At 47.3% G+C, this 21524-nt stretch overlaps 1 protein-coding gene and 1 long non-coding RNA gene across 5 annotated transcripts; one reads left to right on the top strand and one right to left on the bottom strand.

Moving 5' to 3' along the window:
- Nucleotides 1-7090: 7090 nt before the first annotated feature.
- DUSP6 (dual specificity phosphatase 6) lies at nucleotides 7091-11860 on the bottom strand. Of its 3 annotated transcripts, none has more exons than XM_036456416.2 (3): nucleotides 10540-11482; nucleotides 9632-10069; nucleotides 7091-8616 (listed from the first exon to the last, which is right to left on the bottom strand). In XM_036456416.2, exons 1-3 carry the CDS (start codon nucleotides 10937-10939, stop codon nucleotides 8309-8311), a joined length of 1146 nt encoding a protein of 381 aa, XP_036312309.1. In that variant the 5' UTR covers nucleotides 10940-11482; the 3' UTR covers nucleotides 7091-8308. The 3 variants fall into 3 exon arrangements, with proteins under 3 accessions (XP_036312309.1, XP_036312311.1, XP_036312310.1); XM_036456417.2 differs by having other exon boundaries at nucleotides 8487-8742; nucleotides 10540-11860; XM_036456418.2 differs by lacking the exon at nucleotides 9632-10069 and having other exon boundaries at nucleotides 10540-11578.
- Nucleotides 11861-12347: 487 nt separating this feature from the next.
- LOC118730726 lies at nucleotides 12348-15983 on the top strand. Of its 2 annotated transcripts, XR_006742885.1 has the most exons (4): nucleotides 12348-12821; nucleotides 14382-14524; nucleotides 14776-14860; nucleotides 15486-15983. It is a non-coding gene; the product is annotated as an uncharacterized LOC118730726 (long non-coding RNA). The 2 variants fall into 2 exon arrangements; XR_004991595.2 differs by lacking the exon at nucleotides 12348-12821 and having other exon boundaries at nucleotides 13920-14524.
- The last annotated feature ends 5541 nt before the right edge of the window (nucleotides 15984-21524 follow it).

A 21524-nucleotide genomic window follows, 5' to 3' on the forward strand; every position in this document is an offset into this window, starting at 1 on the left:
AGAGAGACTAAGCAGGCAGTTATTTCTATGTTCTACACATTCTCTTTAAATTTCACCCCCCATATCTCTGGGCATCCTGAATTTTGCTCTCGATTATACAGCTTGAAAAATACTCTTGTCATGCCTTATAAAGAATTTGTCTTTTACTTCTTCCAAAGCTAGGCCACCAACACCTGTAATATCATTTTCCTACATCTGTGCAAAACCACTCCCCTTTTAAAATGTGGTCCACGATTTACTATATCCCACAAATGCTTCTAGACTAGCTCCACTTAAGTTTAGATCATCAAAAGTAGTCCTTCTTTTAACTCAGTCTCACTGACTCTGTTTCCATATTTGTTAAGAGATTCAATCAGTGGTTTTCAGACATTTTTAGCCGTAAGTCCCTTCAAAAACCAAAAACAGGAGCCCCTAAGGCCTCAAAGTAAGGTTATGCAGGTTGGACAGTGCCATTCTTGTCTTTTTGATTGACACCTTTTAGAATTGTGTGGTATACAACCTGCCCCAAAATACACATACGAGGTAGAGTCCCAGGGGTCTTCAAACTACGGCCCGTGGGCCACATCCGGCCCGCAGAGGAGTCTGATCCGGCCCGCCAGGTTTTTTGGGCAGTGAGCGCAGCCGAGGTGTTACAGTAGGAATTAGTAGTTCATATAGTCCGGCCCTCCAGCTCTCTGAGGGACCGTGATCTGGCCCCCACTTTAAAAAGTTTGAGGACGCCTCTAGTCCTAGAGGAAGCAAGCATTGAAAAGCATTGCACTGATATTTTCAATCCATGTAATCAATAAAAGTCTAATATTTAGAATACCAAAACACTCATTATATTAATACAAATAACAGAAGCAACCCAGTTGAAAACTTGGCAAGAGATTTAAACAGGCACTTTGCAAAATAAAATACCCTATCATCAGTCAACACATGAAGATGAACATTAAAATCATAATAAACAACCGTTTCATCCACCAGAGAAGCAAAAACTAAGTGTGATAATATCAAGAGTTGCCTAAAATATGGAAATATATGAAACCTCAAATACTGTTGGTGGGAATGTAAATTGCTACACATATATATATACATTTCCCTTCATCCACTGCAAGGAAATGTATGTACATGTGTAACAGGGTACATACATATCAGGGTACATGCATTATTGTTCATAATAGCTAAAGTTGAAAAACCAGCTGTCTATCAATATAAGATGGTCTAATACAATGGAATACAATGAAATACCATTTTGCATGAAAATAACAAACTATCACTACACTCAATAACTTGGTGAATCTATTTCTCTGCCAAAATGAAAACATTAATATTCTCTGGTAAAATTATTTTATTTTTTATTGTATGGGTCAATCTTAATGATTGTTTTGATGGCAGGCTCTATAGTGAACATTAGAGACAGATGAAAAAAATAGTTGGATTAAAAAAATAATCACAGCAGCTTTTCACAATTATGTTTTCAAGATAGGAACATGAGATTAATATGGAGGATCACTATTATTTCTTTGAATCCTCCACTCAAGCAGCTTTCATGTTAAGAAGTGGTAGGCTGTTTATTCCAAAAATGGCTGCTTATTCTATCAATATATAATAAAAGCCTAATATGCAAATCAACCAAAAAGGGGGAATGATCAGTGGAAGGACCAGTTGATATGATGTGCACTGACCACCAGGGAGCAAACGCTCAACACAGGAGCTTCCGCAAGCCCACAGGCCCCAGGCCAGCCAAGGTGGGTGCAATTAACTTCCGACTGCCCCACCAGTTGCCCCACAGATCAACCCTGATTGCCAGCCAGATCTAGGGACCCTACCCAAGCACGAATTTCAGGCATCAGTCCTCTAGTCTTGCCTAATAATAGACAAACATGTAAGTTGACCGTACCTCCTCTATGCCCACAGCCAATCAGAGTGAGTACACAAATTAGAAGGCCAAAGATGGTGGCCGCCCACCTGCTCCAGGCAGGGCAGGAAGTCTGCTATGAGAGGGAGGGTAGGGGGTGAAGGGAGCAGAGTGCTACAGGAGCAGAGTGCCACAGCGAAGACAAGACTGCAGACTCTGGAGTGTGCAGCAAAGACAAAGATGGCAGACTCTAGCCAGAGCAAAGGCCTGGGTCCCAGGTGCCAGAGGAAAACTGGTGCTGGAAGCCTAGGGAAGGAAGGCCTATTGCACAAATCTCTTCATGCAATGGGCCTCTACTATATATATTAATCCAGAGGATATTTTTTCCATTGATTTTTTAGAGAGAGTAGAAGGGAGAGAGAGGGGGGAAAAAAATCAATGTGAGAGAAACACATTGATTGGTTGCCTCCCTCATGCGCCCCAGGGATGCAGGAATTAATTCTGAAACTGAAGTAGGTTATCCTTGACCAGAATTGAACCTGGGACCTTTCCATCTGCAGGCCAATGCTCCAACCACTGAGCCAAACAGGCTAGGGCTGCAACAATATTTTCTTTCTCAGGTGCTCTTTCAGAATCTTGCTCCTCCTTTATCTCATCTCCTTCGACCTTGATAGACCTCTGCTGACAGCAGAAGTGACCTCTGAGCCTAGGATCTGAAGGTCAATCCTTTCTGCCTGACTCTCTTGCTCGGGGTTTCACCCAGAGAACCCGGACACCATGCTGTGAGAAAGTTGAAGCCAAGTGGAGAAGAATCTAAGTCCCTGGCTCTGAAACCTGGCTGAGCTCCCAGCTGATAGCCAGCACCAGCTTGCAGGCCATGGGAGTGAGCCCTCTTGGGAAAGTAGCTACACCCCTCAATAGGGCACCGAGCAGACACCGGATTCAGACATAAGCCTGCTGTTGTAAGAAGCCACTATGTTTTGGGGTGTTTGTTATCAGTAATAATAATCAGAACATAAAATCAAGGGACATTCCTGCCACAATTGTCCTGGGAGCTGTGTTTTTCCAAAAATCCCCTATGTGCTCCTCCCTCTTCTTTTTTTCTTCTGTTGGTAGTTGAGGGAAGCATTAACTAGACCAAGTGATAAAACGCTTCTAGCTTAAAGGAAGCAACTTTTTTCATACTTGCTTAATGCATTTTAGGATGTCATTACCAAATAATATATGATAATTCTTCTCTTTTCCCTTGTGTGTCTGGGATTCATTTTTGGAGGCATGGTGGTCCAAAATGTCTCATCACTAAAAGGCAACGGATACATACATTCTCTAAAGGTGTTTTCCATGACAAAACAGGGAAGTCAGTTGGCCAAATTGCATGCTTGTAGGCTATTCATCCTTTCCTACATAAAAGAATCAAATATAGGGTCCAAAATACAGTTATTTTAACTGTTGCAACAGGCAAGGACTTGCCCAATTGTTCCTTGAAGTTTCTGTTCTGATTTGGGCACACAGAAAGATTAAGTGATTACACTTAGAAACCCCACATTGCCTTCAGTCTTTAAGGGCTTGTTAAGTCTTCTGTTGCCTTTTAGTTTAACCTTGTTTCATCAAACCAGTGCAATACAGATCAAGGCCAGGATAAATATTTGTGAGTTGTCTGAACTTTGTTCTGTGCCCTTAAATACTCTTAGGAAATCAATTTTGGACTAAAGAAGCTTGAAGATTCTGTCACTAAAACTGGACTGATTTGGGGCCAGTTGTGATAAGAACACAAGAGTAAGAGTATTTGGAATTTCAGTCTGCAGTACCTTCTGGAAAATGATTATTACTTCGTGAGAAACTGCATATAAATGTATACTCAAAGTAATTCTTTTGAAACAGCTTAAGGTCTAAACTCTTAATTTTTTTAGGTGACTTTTCAAGCATATTTACTTATAGCCTGCTATCACATGATCTGCCCTTACTTTTCTATCTCTCCCTCCACCTCTTTCTCTTTCTCCCCCACCTGAACACCTGCCCTCCCTCTCCCCCCGCCCCCCCCCCCTTTTCTCCAGAGGAATCATATTGAGGAATTGAATTTCTCTGGGGCCTTTTCACTGATGTAATCCTAAAAGGGGAGTGTGTGCAAGGGTCAGGGCCAGCTGGACAGCTGCTAGTCACTCCATGGATCCTTAGGAAAATCAGTTTTGTAAGTTATGTGCCCATAAGTCCAAGAAAGGGCAACTTCTCTGTGGGAAGGGAGAATGGAAGTTTCCAGACAGTTATCTCTCTGGCAACTCACCAGCTGGGGCCTTCTGGCTCTCTCGTGATTTGGCTGAGATTTTGGGTTTGATTTGGCAGATCACTTAACCTCTGCTTCCTCCACTTCCTCAGCTGTAAAATGGGGTCATCACTTCCCACTAAACATCACGGGACTTTCATAAAGACAAGCAAATACTTATGGCAAGCCGGTTACAAAAAGAGCTAACGCTTCAAAGCTCAATTCAACTACTTCCCATCAGGTGACTTTAGGTGTTATTGGCCTTTCTCTGCCTCGGTTCCTTCATTGAAAAACAAGGATCATAATAGGATCTATCTCAAAGAGCTGTTTGAGGATTAAGTGATATAATATTGCATATGAAGTACAGCATCTGAGAGTCTCAATAAACGTTAATGGTTTCACCTCCCTGCACCTTATTTCAGCTACTCTGTGTCACCCACCCATGACCAGAAGGCTGGAATTATGAGAATCTTGAATGAAAGGCAAAGACTCTCACTTTATAGACAAGAAAAAAAAAAAAAAAAATCAGTGAGGCTGGCTGACTTGCCCGGGGCTGTCTGATTCATTAGTAGAGAGCAAGAGTTAGAGTTCAGGTCTCCTAATTATTGGGTCTGGGCAAGTCTCCATTTTCACTCCTTTGAAGGCTGTGCTGGTGTTTCTATCCCCAGATAATTCTTTCTCTGTCTGATTTTAACCCTAAAGTCAGTTTATACCATCAGCCAGTGCATCCCCTAAATCTCCCATTCTCCCCACCCCCCACCCCACCCCTCAAACCTGTAGAAAACCTCCTTCCCAGAAAGGTGCCCCTAACCCTGGAAGGCCAGGAAAGGTAACACTTTCTCCAAGACCTGAGGAAGCCACTAATGGGGACAGCAGGTGAGGAGGGAGCGGAGCTGCCACTGCTGGCTAAGGTTGCCCTAGTAACCGCTTGCAGGCTCCATTCAGGAAGTGAGCCCAACTCCAAGATGCAAAATGATCGCCTTCCCGTGGCTCCCACAAGCACAAAGGAACCAAAGGGATAGAGGGATGGCCAGGAAGGGAGGCCAAGGTGAGGTGGGGGCCCACGCTGTCAGTTACAACCTTCCACTTCCCACAGAAGAAAAAAGAGAGAGAATAGCTCTTTGAATCCTTTGACTTGTGTGAACCATAAAAACCACCCATTTTAACAGGAGTCCTTTTGTGGCCGTGGAGGGAGGCAGGTCCCCCTCTGTTCACCAGCCTTCTGAAACAATACACCAGGAGGGGGGGCGGGGGTGGGGGAGAAATCCCAAGCATTGCCACTTTATGGGGGCCCGAAACTCTTCTGGCTCCCTCTTTTACTGATGACAAAGACCATTTGCTACCAATCTATTGGAAACTTTTATTTATTTTTTTTTCTTCACAGCTTGAGCTGTTTAAATGCAGGGAGCTCCCTCGCCCCAAATCGATGTCAGACACTTGCTGAATGGGCCAGGCTCAATTATGTTCCCTCCGCAGGTTCAGCTCACACTGTGACCCTGCATGGCTTCCTGCTATTCATATGTGTTACTTCCCCTTTGTGGTAATGGCTTGTGGCACTCGGCCAGAAAACATTATTAATTTCAGAAGTGGACTGACAAACAACAAACCCACAGTGAACGGAGAGGAAGTGCTGGGGAGGCCAGCTGTCGGCTTGAGCAGAGCAGTAGGAACTCAATGTATGCAAGTTTGAGGAGGAAAGATGATAATCCACAGAGAGGAAATGCACTAAAATTATCCACAGCCCATGGTAAAGAAAAAAGAAAGAAAAAAAAGAGAGAGAGAGAAACCAGAACAAAGGAAGGGGGGGAGAAGCACACAGCTACTTGAGCTGCAGCTGGACAGGAAATTGCTAGCGCTGCTTGCAAATCCCCACTTTGAACAGCCAGTCTAGGGAATGCCAGGAGCGGAAACCGTTCAGAACTGGATTAACACGGGCCAAGTGGAACTGCAACCCACTTCTCCTTTCTGAGCTCCTGCTGGCTTGGAGAAGCCGAATGGGAGACTTGGTCGTGTTCTGTGCACTTGCCTTTTATACATGCTTACTCACTGAAAGCCCCACTGGACAGCGAGCTATGGTTGACATAAAACCAGGGCCACATGCCTACCATGAAAATTACCAAACCACCCAACTGGCATCTGACATGTGCCATGTGGGTGAAAAGCTCATTTTCTTCCCAACTGCAGAGAAAGGGACTAAAGCGCATTTGAAGAGAATACAAAATGTAGTTATTTTGTAGTTCTTTTTATTTCTCACGCCTGCCCTTTACTTTTATTTTTGCCTTGTGTTTTGTTACATTTGGGACAAAGAGAGGGGATGTCCCAAGCAAATGACAAGGCAGTAATCCTTTACCTTGAAAAAACTGTTCAAAATAACCTCCGTTAGGCTCAGTTGTGGTTTCTGACCTACATTCTAAACCAGTTAAGCAGCAAGTACCTTAGAACAGGGGTGACAAAGCTTCAACTAGAATGCCAATGTAAAACGCTCAGGCCAAATCCAGGCTCCAGTGAGGAAGCTTGGATACGCTTTGCCACACACGAGAAAAGGAAAACACCACTTCTGATTCATGTTATTCCAGTTTAAGATTAATTTGCAAGTAGAATTGCCAGATAGTAACTGACTGGAAAAATAATTATCCCTTCTTTCTCCTTGGCATATGCATTAGTGAGAAGATCCTGATGGAGAAAGGAGAGGTTAACGCTGTTACTGTCATTTTAATTCTGGTGCTCCTGGGCCCCTTTGTTGACTTTTTCATTAATATCTCATTTTATACCCCAACATTTCCTGTGAAATTATTATAAGCCAGAACTATATATATTCACAGAAAATATTGACCATACACATGATATAATCAGTCCATTCTATGATGCCATCCTTATTTGGAAGCAAAAGATTAAGCTTTTACAAGCCAGTGTCAGTCCCAAGTGAAAAGTACCTAAAATGTCACTTCACATTCAAGTACAATTAAGAATTAAAAAAAAAAATACACACATTCAATAGCCAAAATAGTTATTTATTAATAATTTAAGGTTTTACATTCTTATAATAAATTGCATCTCAAAACTTTACACCATGAACATAATGAACCACCTAACTCTCCCCCTCTTCACAATCATATGCACTTCACCTATCAAAGGGGTACCCATGCTCACACACACACTTCCAGTTGTATACAAAATTTTTTAAAAGGAAAGAAACCAACCCAAAAGTATTGCATTAGAGGTTGTGACGCTCCCTGAAGAATTTTGTACAGAGGTAATATACTGTTTAGCACAGCTGAAGTTTAAAAACAAAAAAAGAAACACAAACGGGTGAGCCCATTGATTTTGGTGCCTTTCCAAGGTATCCCCTTTAAGACAACACAAGCCAAACTATTTACAAAGGTAAGGCATAGTCAACTACATTAAGGGGTTGGGGAAAATCACAAGGAAGATATATGAAAGATACTGAAGACTGCACCATAAAAAGGTCTCAGCGACTATAGTGTCCGTGAAAATGTCATTCAGAATTGGTAAAGTTCAGCATGCTGCAAATATATCCTTTGGATTAGAAAAGAGCAAAGGGTTCCATTTTTTTTTGTTGTTGCAAGAAGTGGTATACCGCTTTCTTCCTTTGGACAATTTCCTTTAAACCCATCAAAGAAGAAACAAACACAGTTCAAACAAACACTGCCAAGTGATTTAAGATCAAATATTTACAATAATCAAATGGAGTTTCAGATTTATTTTATCTATTATTAATGCATGTGGTTTTTTTTGCAAACTGATACTACAGAGCTGAAACCTGTCTTTGGCTCCTCTATATGCAAAACTAATCAGTCTTCACTGAAGACAACACAGTCAGTTCCAGATGCAAAAAGAAACAGTGGTACAAAGCCCCAAAGAACACATGCTCCTATCCTACCATTTGGTCCTACCCTATTTATCTGGAAGTCCTCAAATTCCAGTCCCTGCATGGGTAGGCTGTACACATGGGTGTGGAGCAGACCTACTGCCTGTATCTATACAGCAAATTCTGTTGTTTCCATGGAGAATGGAGCAAATCTCTCCCTTTGTAATAACCAATTCCACATGTGATAACCTTGTCTAACAGACAGCGGGTGTCATTTGGACACCTGGGGCCACAGACAAAGAAAGCAGCTCAGCTGATGCTGCCAAGAAAAACTGCTGAAGGAAAGGACACATCCCAACGCAGAGGAGTGTGGGGCCTTTCACGTGGATTGCCGGGAGTCCACCTGGTAGACGTTCTGGTTGGAGGGGGTGGTGAAGTAGAGCTGCTGTGAGGGGACCCGGTTATCACAGGGGCTGCTGAGTCCCAGGGTCCTCTCGAAGTCCAGCAGTTGACCCATGAAGTTGAAGTTAGGGGAGATGTTGGATTTCTTCATCTTGACAATGTCATAAGCATCGTTCATGGACAGATTGAGCTTCTGCATAAGATAAGCCACGGTCACGGTGACTGAGCGGCTGATGCCAGCCAAGCAATGCACCAAGACGCCGCAGTTTTTGCCCCGGGCTTCATCTGTAAACACAAGAAAGGCAAGCTTTCAGTAGACCGAAAACCACCCTTTGTGAATGATCAGTCTAAAAGATGATTTTTTTTTTTTTTTTAAGGATTCAGAAAGTAATCGTGTGTGGCAGTTTAGCCCTGCAGGCACAAAAAAAAAAAAGTATCATTTCGATAAAACATGTACACTGGGCACAATTACATATTTCAGATGTTTTCTGAAAAGGGAGCTTTTGTATTAAGTTTCTGCCAACAAAAAACTCCTTAATGTGTGCATTCTTTGCCTCAGCATGTGAATACCAGAAACCCTGCAATATGGTAGTGAATGCCTTTTATACAGACAAGCAGACTGCAAGGGTCTATTAAATTATTCCCCAACTGTTGTGCAGCTAACAATGGAGGTATTCAGGCATTTTAAGAGAGAGAGGGAAGTCACAGGGGACAGCCCATTAGGAGGAACAGGATGTCGACATGGCCTGAAAATGAGTTCCTTTGTAATAGGAAATGCATTACAATGCCTGGAGATTCGCTCCTCCAGGCTTCCAGCCCACAGTCCTTCCTGCTGGGCTCAGGTTACCCGCACTGTCTCACTCTGCACTGGTATCACAGTAACATTCAACTGGATTTTAACATCTAAGCACCCGATGTCATAAAATCACTCCCAGGTCTTTTAAAATCCTAGAGCAAGGCTAGAATCCCTGTCTACCATAAGTATTTCTTTCTAGCCTTCCCACCCATTCCAAAGATTGTCCGAATATTCGGTAGTCTGATTGTGAATGCCACCCTCCCCATTCTCAAAGAGTTAAAAGAAAGGCTCAGCCGGCATTTCAAATACACCTGTGGTCAATATAGCCTTAGCAAAAGGTGCTTTTTTCTTAGCAAGATGCACCAGAACTAAGAAGGCCCTCGGAATATTAGAGACCTGTAGACTGACAACATGAGCAAGCAGCGAGAAAGACTGAAAGCTTAAAAGTCTGGGAGCTAAGACTTTTGCATTTAAAAGTGAGCGAGTACTGTGAACGAGTCTCACCTATGAAAGAAATGGCCTCAGGGAAAAACTGGGACAGGTTTTGGCTCCAGTGATCCGAGATGGGGATCTGCTTGTATTTAAACTCTCCTGCGTTCTCAAAGAGATTCGGCAAGTTGGGGGTGACGTTCAGGATGTACTTGATGCCAAACTCCTCCAGCACGTCCAGGTTGGTGGAGTCCTTGGCGCAGCCCAGGTAAAGGAAGGGCAGGATCTCCACGGGGAAAGAAGGCTGGCTGTTGGACAGCGGGCTGCCGTCCGAGTCCGTGGCACTGTTGGGGTCTCGGTCAAGGTCAGACTCAATGTCTGAGGAGGAGTCAGAGCTGATCCGCAGGCCCCCGAGCCCCAGCACCGGCAGCGGCGGCGAGCTGCTGCTACTCGAGCCGTCTAGGTTGGTCTCGCAGTGCAGGGCGAACTCGGCTTGGAACTTACTGAAGCCACCTGCCAGGACGAGAAAGGCAACCGTGTAACTCGAGACCCCGTAGTAGTTTTCACAGCTTTGAAAGCCGCAGCCGGGCGCTGGACACACCATACAGCACCTTACGACCCCCCGACACACGGCACCAGACGTACAGACACTTAAGTGTGCATGCACCCTTGGAAATGGGACGAACGGGCCCGCCTCCCCCGGGAGCCCTTATTTCTTTTGAATCCGGAAATGCACAAAATGGCAACTTTCCTGAATATTCTGAGGGGCTAGAAAAATGCCAACATGCACCCCAACGACCTATCCCACCCTGCAAATTTTAACTCAAAAATCGAACGGCAGAAAGCAAAGCAAGGTGGGGCATATCCTGCTGGTGCCCGCTCCCCGGAAGCGGGTGAATGCAGCGCCGGGCTGGCTCCCCGGTGTGGACGCGCCAAGTTCGCAGCCCGCACCCCCCAGCCCTGCCCGGCTCCCCCACACCTACCTTCCAGGTAGAAGGCCCGGCAGCCCTCGTCCTTGAGCTTCTTGAGCAGCAGCCCCAGCACCGACTCGCCGCCCGTGTTCTCGTTCCAGTCGCTGCTGCTCTCGTCGTACAGCACCACCGTGTCGGTGCCGCAGCGCCGGGTGAAGCGGTCGCGGTCCTCGCCGCGCGTGAAGAGCGCGTGCACGGGCAGGTTGCCCTTCTGCAGGCGCCGCAGCATGATGCCCGGGATGGCCACGTTGATGGCCGACTCGATGTGTGACGACTCGTACAGCTCCTGCGGCCGGCAGTCCATGAGCAGCAGCCGCTCGTTGCCCAGCTCCAGCTGCTCGTTGAGCCACGCCACCGTCTTGCTGATCGCCATTTCCGACGCGAAGGGCACGGGTCTGAGCGTATCTATCATGGGGGTCGAGCTGCGAGAGAGGGTGGGGTGCCTAGCAGACGCCCCGCGGGGCAGGCACGGCCGCCGCTCCCGGAGCGGGGTCGGGTTCCGCCTCGCTCTCCCCGAACCGGGTCGGAGGCGGCTGGGGACGACGAGACCGGAGCGCAGCCGCCGGTCTCCTCTGCAGCCGGCTGCAGCCGCTCGCGTTCGGTGTCAATGAATCGCTCTGAATGAAGCTGCCCAGACAGTTTTGTTTCTCCCCAGTGAATGAAATCCAATTAATTTGGACTCCGGGCTACTAAGAGGGGAGGAAGAAGGAGAAAAAAAAAAGTCCAGCGGCTCCTAATCCCTCCCTCCAAGGCTGCACACCTCAAATCCACCCGAGCGTCTGTCTCTCTCCTCCGGTTATTCAAGCCTTGCACACTTTCTCCCCGACGCGCTCGGACTCAGCCCTCGCACACCCCCTGCGCGGGGCAGCTCCTCAATGGATACAAACAGCGAGCGTCTCAATGGATACATTCTCCCGGCCAGCCAATGAGCGCGCTGCGGAAGGGGCTGTTGCCGTGGAGACGGACCGGCTGGAACAGGTTGTGTTGATGAATTGTTAATGAGTTTGTCATTCACAAAAACGGAAAGGAATTTCCGCTCCGGATAAGCCCCAGTGCAAACAAGCTGCCACAGCGGCCTCGGCGGGAGGAAGGAGGGAGAGGAGGAGGCGGCGGCGGAGGAGCGGGGCACACAAACCAGGGCACTTCAGTTGTCTCATGTTTCCTTCTGTTGAGAGTTCGCACTCGGCGTCGGAACTTTTGCGCACAAATGGTGCAATTAGCGGGCACAAAAGCCCTTGTTCGTGACGCCTGTGCTCGCAAGCTAGCTTTTAGGAAAACTTGCACTGACTTTTTTTTTTTCCTTTTCCTTTTTATTCCCTTTAAACTCACTTGGACTGGAGTTCGCCTTACCCCTCCTCCCCCGCCCTCCTTTCGGCGGCGTGACATTTGTTCGCCGGTTTAAAAAGCCCAGTTCTGTGTGCTCTGATGTTCTTTCAGCCGAGGCTGTCAGTGTTGGGGCTGCTGGGCTGCCTGGGCTTTAGTGACCGGTGAGGTGTTAAATGTTAATCCGACGTCTTTGGAAACAAACCAGGGTTATATGGAAACATTTTCAAGCAAGCAAACAAGTATCTGTTGTCCAGATAATAGGCATCAAGCTTTTTTTTTTTTTTAATAGCGTTTTAATTATGATTTTTAAACAGTGGAGGCGGCAGAAACAAACTTGTTGGATAGTCTGGTGTTTTTACCCCCCCCTCCCCAGCGGCGTGGAGCGTGAGGAGCCAGCACCGTTGTTCCTGTCTCCCACCCTGCGCGGAGGGGGCGGGGGGCGCGCTGGTTACTGATTTCTGGGCAGCAAGCTCGGCTTCCGAAAAAGACACCTGCGCGAGGTGCACTAGGGCACACGGTGCCCTTGGGCTGTCCCACCACCTTGGAGGCCCGGGAAAGTCCTCCCTCAAGGCCTGCAGGTTGTAGGGATAAATTGGGCTCGGCGAGCAGTTCCTGTGTAGACAGAGAGGCAAGTCAAAGGGGGACCTGTCAGCCGCCCCCCCCCCCCCAACTTCCCTGCGTGGACCGCAGCCCCCTCCCCTGCGTCACGGGGCTCTGGCAGAGGACAGGCCGCGCCTGCGCATTGCACTCCTAGTTACCATTCCCCCCCCCCCCTCTTCCCCCCAACACCCTCATCTCCCAGCAAGATGGGCGCCGTAGGTGGGGCGACTCCGCTAATGGTGCAGGGGGGACTGTGGGCTCCGTAGCGGCCCAGGGAGGGTGAGGGGGGCTGCATGCTTGGGTCCCCTGGCGCCTAAGGAGGGCTGGGAGTCCCGGGGAACGTCTCTGCAGCTCTGCAGAGCCAACAGGTAACCGGGCGGGGGCGGGGGGTGCTGGCCCGGCCTCCCAGCAGCGCTCGGCCGAGGCGCCGGGTGGGCCCGCGGGGGGCCGGATGGAGGCGGGGCCCGGCCGGGGCCTCGGCGACCGGGAGGCGCAGTCTGGGGCGCGGAGCTCCATTGTTACATAAAGACGCCCGGGCCCGCCTCTCCTGAGCGGAAAACCACCTGTGTGCGGCCGGCGGCGCCGGGGCGGGAGGGGGAGCCGAGGCCGGAAGGCGCGGGCCCCGATCCGGCCCCCCCTCCCCTCCCCAACCCCGGGCGGAGAAGAGGCCGCTCATTGTGCGGCCGCCGCCGGGGAGGCGGAAGCGGGGGCGGCGTCTTGGCCGGCGGCGGCGGCTCCGAGCGCCTCTCCCGGCGCGCCGTGCCCATCGCCTGTGCGGCGGAGGGCACCTGAGGTCGTGGGGTCCCCCCGCCGCCAGACTCCCGCACTCACGGGCCAGCCCGCTGCTGCCCCGATCCAATTTGCATTTTTTTAGTCACCGCCTCTTGCCTGGTTTGGGGAATGGGAGCTAAAAAAAGCAGGCTGCGAGGCCCAGGTTGCCAATTTTGGAGCTGTGCCGCAGGCAGGCCGCCCCTGGAGGAGCGTGTACGACGAAGGCGGGGGTGGCCAGCTCCTCTCCCCGCTCCTTTTTTGGGCATGCCTTGGAACAAAACTCCCATCTTTTACTGGAGGCCCCCCGGTTCCAGCTGGGCTAGGCCTGCGCTGGGTTTGACGCCTCCGATCCGCCCCCACCTGGTACCAGCGTTTCCCACCCCAGACGTGTCTGTCCCTGCGACCTGGAGGCGGGGGGTGGGGGGGTGGGGGGAAGACCGGGTTCCCTGCTGTAGAACTGAGGGGAGCTGACTGTTTCAGCCCAAGGAGGGCGGAACGTTGATTTCTATGTAATTTTGTATTGATTTCAGAGAGGAAGGGAGAGAGGGGAGATGGAAATGTCAATGAAGAGAGAATCTTGGATTGGCTGCCTCCTGCACGCCCCCCCCCCCCCAAAAAAAGGGAGCCGGCCACTGGGGCGTGTGCCCTTGACCAGAATGGAACAAGGACCCTTCAGTCTACAGGCCCATGCTCTATCCACTGAACCAAATTGGCTAGGGCTCTCCTTAGCTATTTTTAAAATGCAGTTACCTGAACTCAGGCATAGATTTGGGAGGATAAATCACAACACTCTGCAAACTTGAAGGAGGAAACATTTAGTCTGGCCCGTGCTGATCAGCTCTATGGCAGTGGAAGGTCGGTCCTTCTCCTCACGTTTCCCAAAAACGGTGGCCACCGGTCGGGCCACTCCGTCCTAAAATAGGCACCCTAAAGAACCGCTGAGCCGGGCGGCCCGGGTTTAACTTGTGCCCCAATCTCTTCCTAAACATCGGACCGTGATTAAATCTTCCAACTGTTCTACGCCTCAGTCTCCCACGATGGCAAAATGAAGATAAAAATATCTGCGATGATTGGATGGGTAAAGCGAAATGCCCTAACTTGGTGTGCTGTTAGCTGCAAATACTATTTTTATCGCTCTGAATTCTGAACCTGTGCAGAGGCCCGAGTCCTTTCCATCCCAAAGACCCCCTCTGTGGGCAGCCTCACAGCTCTCCTGGAATTGGCTAGTCTACAGAGAAACCCTCTGAGAAACTGCTCTGAGCGGTTTAATCCATCCCAATCCGGCTGCCAAGCAAAGCAGGTGCTGTTACAGACCGGGCTCAAAACCCTTTAACTGGGTTAACCGACAGAAAGGACCCAGTTACTGTTCTAACTTCTGCCTTAGGGGGCCTTTTTAAAATACCCTGTTCCTTCTCCAGCCACACCAAAACGATCTAATAGAAAATAAGACGTATTGGGCATTGACTACATGGTAGGCAGGGTACCGATTTCTCTAAGTTCATAACTTCTGTCAGTCTTCAGAAAACCCATGTAAATTATCTCCATTCACAGATGAATGAATTTGCCTGAGGTCACACGTTAGGAAATGGTGGGGCCAGGATTTGAGACCAGACCTTTAAGGACTAACCACATACATGTAAGTAATACAGGATGTTGTAGAGATCATACTGCACTGCTGTTCCCTGCCGGAATGTGCAGGATTAAGGTCTGCCTTTTGAGTTTTGACCACCAGAGTCACATTATCTGTTGCACCTCCCCACACATGTTAGGGTCAAAAGTTAGGCTTACGTTCCTGCTCCTTCTGCATCTGGTGTTTTTCTTGGACTGTATGCACCTCTTCATTTAGTTAACCACTCAGTAAATGTTGCACATTGTTCTTCCTTACAGTGTTTTGAATCGTCACAACTGCCATTACTTACCTAGTTGTCTGGGTAGCATAGGGGTGTCGAACTCAATCAGAGAAGGGGCCAAAATCTAAAATCCAGCCTAAATTGCGGGCCGAATGGTTTACTGAACAGTCATAAACTGTCATTGTGATGGAAACGCAGCGGAGTTCAGTGATGACAGCGCTGTGTGGGCCACATTGCAAAGCCCGGCGGGACGAATTTGGCCCGCGGGCCTTGTGTTTGACACAGTGACTCACTGTAGCACATGGGCGTGGGTTTAAATCTTAGCTCTACCACTCACTTGTAGTCTGACAGAGGCCAGTTACTAACCTCTCTGTGCCTCCATTCGTGCATTCATTCGCTCATTTATTCCAGGTTCCAGAAAGCAGCAGTGAGTAAGACATAAGAATACCTGCTTTTCTGTAGCTTGCATCCTACTGAGGACAGAAAATAAATAATAGAAATAATTATACAGTATATTAGGAAGTGAACATGCTATGGAGAAAAATAAAGCAAGGAGAGCAGAAGTGTGCAAAATTGGGATTAGTTACAATCCTCAGAGGACTGTGAGGATTAGAGACAACCTAGGTGACATACAGAAAGTGTTGGGCACACTATGGGGACTCAAATGATGACTTTTTAGAACTCACTGCTTTATTCCTGCAGAGCTGACTTGCTGATGATTCTGTCTTGAATCTCCTCTTCCTGGCCCTGTCACCCAGCCCCCCAGGAAACATTCTCAAAAGAGTTCTAACAACTGGAAGAATCACAGGCTTCCTTATTTCTAGAGGCCCCAGTCCCCTGCTTAGGGTATGATTCCTGTGTAGAGGGCTGTGTCTATGTGCAGGGAAGCAATTTCCGAGATCCTGATCTCTCCATTCACAGGTGAATGAATTTGCCTGAGGTCACACGTTAGGAACTGGTGGGGCCAGGATTTGTATGTATGCGTGAGCTTGAATTCTCACCCTTGGGAAGCTGCTTAACAGTGTCTTTCGGTTGTGAATGTTTGTTTGACTACTGAAGAAGCATTCTGGCTTTGCAGGAATTTTCCTGCCTCAAGGACACTTGGGATTTAAGTGACCCAAAAGGGTTAGCATGACCTCTAACCTTCTTGGAGTAATCGCTATGAATACATTGACATTTATTAGCACGTCATGTGAAAATAGTGACACGGATTTTTAGCTAATTGGGAGAGCATGTTTTGAAAGGTCTGACTTAAAATGTAGTCATGTGGCATATGCAAGATTCACTTTTAGAAGCTCCAGGGAGCCCTCAAAGTGACAGTGGCTTTCAGAGCAGCTAAACCTCAGGATGGAATTTCACTGCATTTGAGAAATATCTTTGAAATAGTCTGCCTTGAAATAAAGGGCATATGGGGTTCAGAACTATTGCTGAGGTCTCTTGGCAGATTCCTAAAAAAAAAAAAAAAAAACAAAAAAAAAAGACGACAGCGAGTTATGTCTGATCAGCAGGAACTTAAAAAAGTCCCAAAGGACTGACAGTAGGGTAGGCTGTGCACAGAGAAAACCAAAAGGAGTTTCAAATATGTGGCCCAAATTAAAAGCATGACTGCAGATCCGGGTTTGCAATCAAACAGCGTCTCACTGGCAGCTTACGGAGCTTGCCCGGGGTGAGGGCTGCAGGGATAAGGCTTTTCCTGAACAGTTCTGGAGTGGGGAAAGGCAGGCTAGGTTAATGGCACTAACAGGTAAGCTGGTTGGTAGCAGTGCCAGAATCGCACACCCACAGGCGCATCTAGGGGGTGATTGGAGTACTCCTGTCAACGACAGGCACTTGGTAACATCTTGCCAGAATGATGCAACCAGCAGAAAAATGGGAACTAATGTGAAATTTAGACCTTGGCCCCAATCAGTCTGAGCTTTCAAAAAATGATGGTTTTCATCCCTGCTTTCTTGTGTTTCTGTTTTCCATTACCTGAGGGGATGCACATAATTAACATTCAGGATCCCCCTAGAGACTTTATCTAGAAGATTCTTTTGAAGCCTTTACCAAGAAATTTCATTTAAAGATAATAATGTTGATTTCTTCTCTCAAAAGCTTCATTCCAGCGGGAAAACATTGATTCTTCCCTCTAATCCTTTATTTTCACAAAGTAGGACATGTGAAAGCACATGTAAATGTGTATTCGAGAAGTCCCCAGGAAGCTTCGGCTCTGCAGGACAGCCAAACTCGCTCATTTTAGGAGGGCTGGGAGGAGAGGGGTGGACTACAGCACCTTGCTTCCCTTTGTACTGTTTCCAAGGACCCAGGGATGATTCTCAGTGGGAAATTGAGCTTATGTTGCCTTCCAGGGAGGCCAGAAAATAAATAATAGAAATAATTTTACAGTATATTAGGAAGTGAATATGCTATGGAGAAAAATAAAGCAAGGAGAGCAGAAGTGTTCATCTTTCCAGAACCTTCCTGGTCATGTTATGAAGCGTCATGTGTGCAGCCTCCTCGGCATTCGTCGTCGTGCATCTACACGCAGATTACTTGCCTCTGCCTCCATGTGTGAATCATGTTTTCTCTGGTGACTTTTCTTGTGTTCTTTTATTCACTCAGATATGTACAGCACAAATACCATTTCCCTGAAAATAAAACAGTGTCTTATATTAATTTTTTCTCCCAAAGTTGCACTAGATCTTATTTTCAGGGGATGTCTTATCTTTCCATGCCCTGGGTCTTATTTTCAGAGGATGTCTTATTTTCAGGGAAACACTGTAGCTGTTGTGTAAGAGAACTGATTACAATTCTAAGTAGGGACTGTTTCCTGTCAGCCCATTTTTGCCTTAGCAATCAGTGGAAATGTGTCTACATCACAAGGAATGCTTTTGCTCAGTTTATCAAACTTAAGAACTCGAAGATTCTCCAAGAATATGTTGGTGGAACCCCAGGTCCTCCACTCGCCAGTCTAAGCAATACTGCTTTAGGCCATTTGGTAGATAATTATAAAAGTGTGCATATATATATATATATATATATATATATATATATATATACACACACACACACACACACACACATACACCGTGTTTCCCCGAAAATAAAACATCCTCCGAAAATAAGACGTACTTACAGGTTTCCTTCTGAGTGAAATATAAGGCATCCCCCCGAAATAAGGCCCCCCAGGCTCTGTCTCAGAATGAAAATTAATTTACCATAAACTTTGTGAAACCTAAACTGCAAGAAGTTGTGACTTGGGTGAAGAATTCATGGGAGAAAATCACTGACAGTTGCATTGCAAGTGCACCGTGAGCAGGCTACCTTGACAAGAAGTACTCATTTAAAGACAGTGCTATTGCTAAACATGAGAGATTTGGTCCACTGATTCTGAAAGAAATGAAGTCACAAGAAATTCACCAGGAAATTCAGGAATTGGATTGTTATGATGATGTTCCAGAAGATGATGACATGATTGTCATTGAATAAATGAGTAAATTCTTGATACTGTAGGATTCACAGTTTGTCTGGTTTGTGTTGACAACTACTGTACTACCGTACTGTATACAGGTAATAAATTTCCTTTATTTTCATTTAACAGTAAATATGTACCGTATTCTTCTTCATGGAAAAATAAGACATCCCCTGAAAATAAGACCTAGTGCATCTTTGGGAGCAAAAATTAATGTAAGACACTGTCTTATTTTCGGGGAAACAGGATATATATTTATATTTATATTTATATTTATATTTATATTTATATTTATATATACACCCACACACATATATACACATAGACATTGAGTGACCAGATTATTATGATCTTTAAATACATAATAATCTGGTCACTCAGTGTGTATGTGTGTGTGTGTGTGTGTGTGTGTGTGTGTGTATCCTATCTAATAAAAGAGTAATATACATATTGACTATCACTCCAAGACACAAGATGGCTGCCCCCTATGGAGACACAAGATGGCCACCACAAGATGGCCTGCAAGGGAGGGCAGTTGTGGGGTGACCAGGCCTGCAGGGGATTGCAGTTGGGGGTGACCAGGCCTGCAGGGAAGGACAGTTAGGGGTGACCAGGCTGGCAGGAGAGGGCAGTAGGGGCAATTGGGCCAGCCAGGGAGCAGTTAGATGTCTATCAGGCTGGCAGGGGAGGACAGTTAGGGGTGACCAGGCTGGCAGGGGAGGGCAGTTATAGGCAATTGGGCCAGCCAGGGAGCAGCTAGATGTCAGGCTGGCAATGGAGTGGTTAAGGAATGATCAGACTGGCAGGCAGAAGTGGTTAGGAGCAATCAGGCAGAGGCAGGTGAGCAGTTGGGAGCCAGCAGTCCTGGATTGTGAGAGGGATGTCCTAGTGGGATCGGGCCAAAATGGGTGGTTGGAGATCCCTCAAGGGGTCCCAGATTGGAGAAGGTGCAGGCTGGACTGAGGGACCCTCTCCCCCACATGAATTTCATGCACTAAGCCTCTAGTATATATATTAGAGGCCCAGTGCATGAATTTGTGCATGGGTGGGGTCTGGCCAGCCTGGCCAGGGGGAGGGGACATGGGTGGTTGGCCGGCCTGCCTGCTTGTTGAGCTCCTGGTTTAGGGGACAATTTGTATATTAGCCTTTTATTATATAGGATATACACTGAGTGGCCAGATTATTATGCATTCAGAGATCATAAAAATCTGGCCACTCAGTGTGTGTGTGTGTGTTTGTGTGTGTATCCTATATCTTCCTATCTAATAAAAGAGCAATATGCAAATTAACTGCCTGTCACAAATATGGAGGCACCCATAGCTACAAGATGGTGGTGCCCAGTATCCTCAGCTCCTCCAGAGTCCCCTAGTCCTGGGGGGTGTGGGTGGGGAGGGCAGCCACTGAGAGTGGACAGAGTGAGCGTCCTGGCAGAATGCTTGCTTCATCGCAAGCTGCAGAGGTGATGGGCAAGGATGGGAGTGGGATGGGGATGGCACCGCAGTGGGGTGCTATGTGCAGATGGAGTGCCCAGCCCGTATAAGAGTGTGAGCTGTGGGGAATGGGGAGCCCCTATTTAGGAAATGGACTCGCAAAGAGGAGCAGTGCAGCCGCACACAGCCCACCCGCCTCCTGTGTAGGAATTCCAAGGAGAGAGAGGCAGGGAACATCAGGCTTCAGCTTTGCTTGCCACCTGTGGGCAGAGCCCCTTTCACTCTCTTGCCACAGACTCGCTCCTTCTAGGATGTGGATTAGCGGCCATCAGTTCTGGGTTAGAGGGCCACCGTCTCCCTTTCCAGGGCAGGCAGGACAAGTCAAGGAGGAATTAGGGTGATGCCCCCTTAAAGGGCCCAACTCCCTGAAAATCAGTCTCACCCAGCCCAAAAAGGATAAGTTCTTTGCTATTGTACTGATCTGTCAGTCACCTTTAAGCATCATTCACACATTAGACATGTTAGAACATTATAAAATAGATGTGTTTTTTTTAAACTTTATTTTCCAGATAAGGAGAGGTAGACTCAGTCTGAATCCACAGTTGTCTGGGTTGAAAGCTCCTCTTCAGTTCTGAAAGTATGGCAGTGGACAACCATTCCAACAATACTAGATGGTGAAAGAAGGAGCTGGAAATGAGACAAAAATCGTATGTGTGCACCTTCAAAGGAAAGTGGATGCTGCTCCAGTCTAGGCACTTTCTAGGAGACCTTAACAATTATCTGAAAGCTGCCATTCTGAAATAAGCAAAGGTGAGGAAGGAGTACAGGTAATGCAGAATGGAAACTGCAGTTTGGGCAGGTCAAGGACTTTGACCCAGCAATGCAATGCCATCGGAGTTGGGATGTTCTCAGATTCTCAGAACTTTGCAATTGATTTCTATTGTTTGCTTCAAGAAATTTCAAGCAAATGCCCTGAGATATTATATATCTATAATAATAAAAACATAATATGCTAATTAGACTGGATGCCAGGGATGCAAGGGGAGCCCCTCCTGGGTGCCAGAGGGAACTGGTGTTGGCAGCCAGGGAAAGGAAGGCCTACTCTTGCACGAAATTTGTGCATCAGGCCTCTAGTGAGTGTGTGTGTGTGTGTGTGTGTGACCAACCCATGAGTACTTCATTGGGCCTCATTTTGCCTCCAATACTGCAGCTAAATTCTTCTTGGCATTGACTCCACAAGATGTTGAAAGGTGATGCGAGGAATCTGACACCATGCCTGATGAATAGCTCTGTCCAGTTCTGTGAGATTTGATGATTGTGGAACCAGCTGCCTGATGGCTCTTTTAACTTTGTCCCACAAATGCTCAATTAGATTGAGATCTGGTGATTGGGGGGGCCACCTAAGCAAGGTAAAGTCTCCCTCATGTTCTTGAAACCACTCCTGCACAATAAGAGCACCACCGTGGCATGGCACATTGTCTTGTTGGAAGAAGCCATCTCCACTGGGATGCACCATCAACAAGATAGGATGAACTTAATCAGCAACGATACTTAGGTATGTTGTGCTAT

Source organism: Pipistrellus kuhlii, unplaced genomic scaffold, assembly GCF_014108245.1.
Source record: "Pipistrellus kuhlii isolate mPipKuh1 unplaced genomic scaffold, mPipKuh1.p scaffold_m20_p_3, whole genome shotgun sequence".
Lineage (NCBI taxonomy): Eukaryota > Metazoa > Chordata > Mammalia > Chiroptera > Vespertilionidae > Pipistrellus > Pipistrellus kuhlii.

Bases quoted from the DNA above. Each gene is read 5' to 3' on its own strand.
- DUSP6 (XM_036456416.2), bottom strand. From the start codon at position 10,939: ATGATAGATACGCTCAGACCCGTGCCCTTCGCGTCGGAAATGGCGATC. The intron at 10,070-10,539 runs GTAGGTGTGGGG...TCGTCCTGGCAG, and splicing joins CCGGGCCTTCTACCTGGAAG to GTGGCTTCAGTAAGTTCCAA. The intron at 8,617-9,631 runs GTGAGACTCGTT...TTGTGTTTACAG, and splicing joins TGAGGCCATTTCTTTCATAG to ATGAAGCCCGGGGCAAAAAC.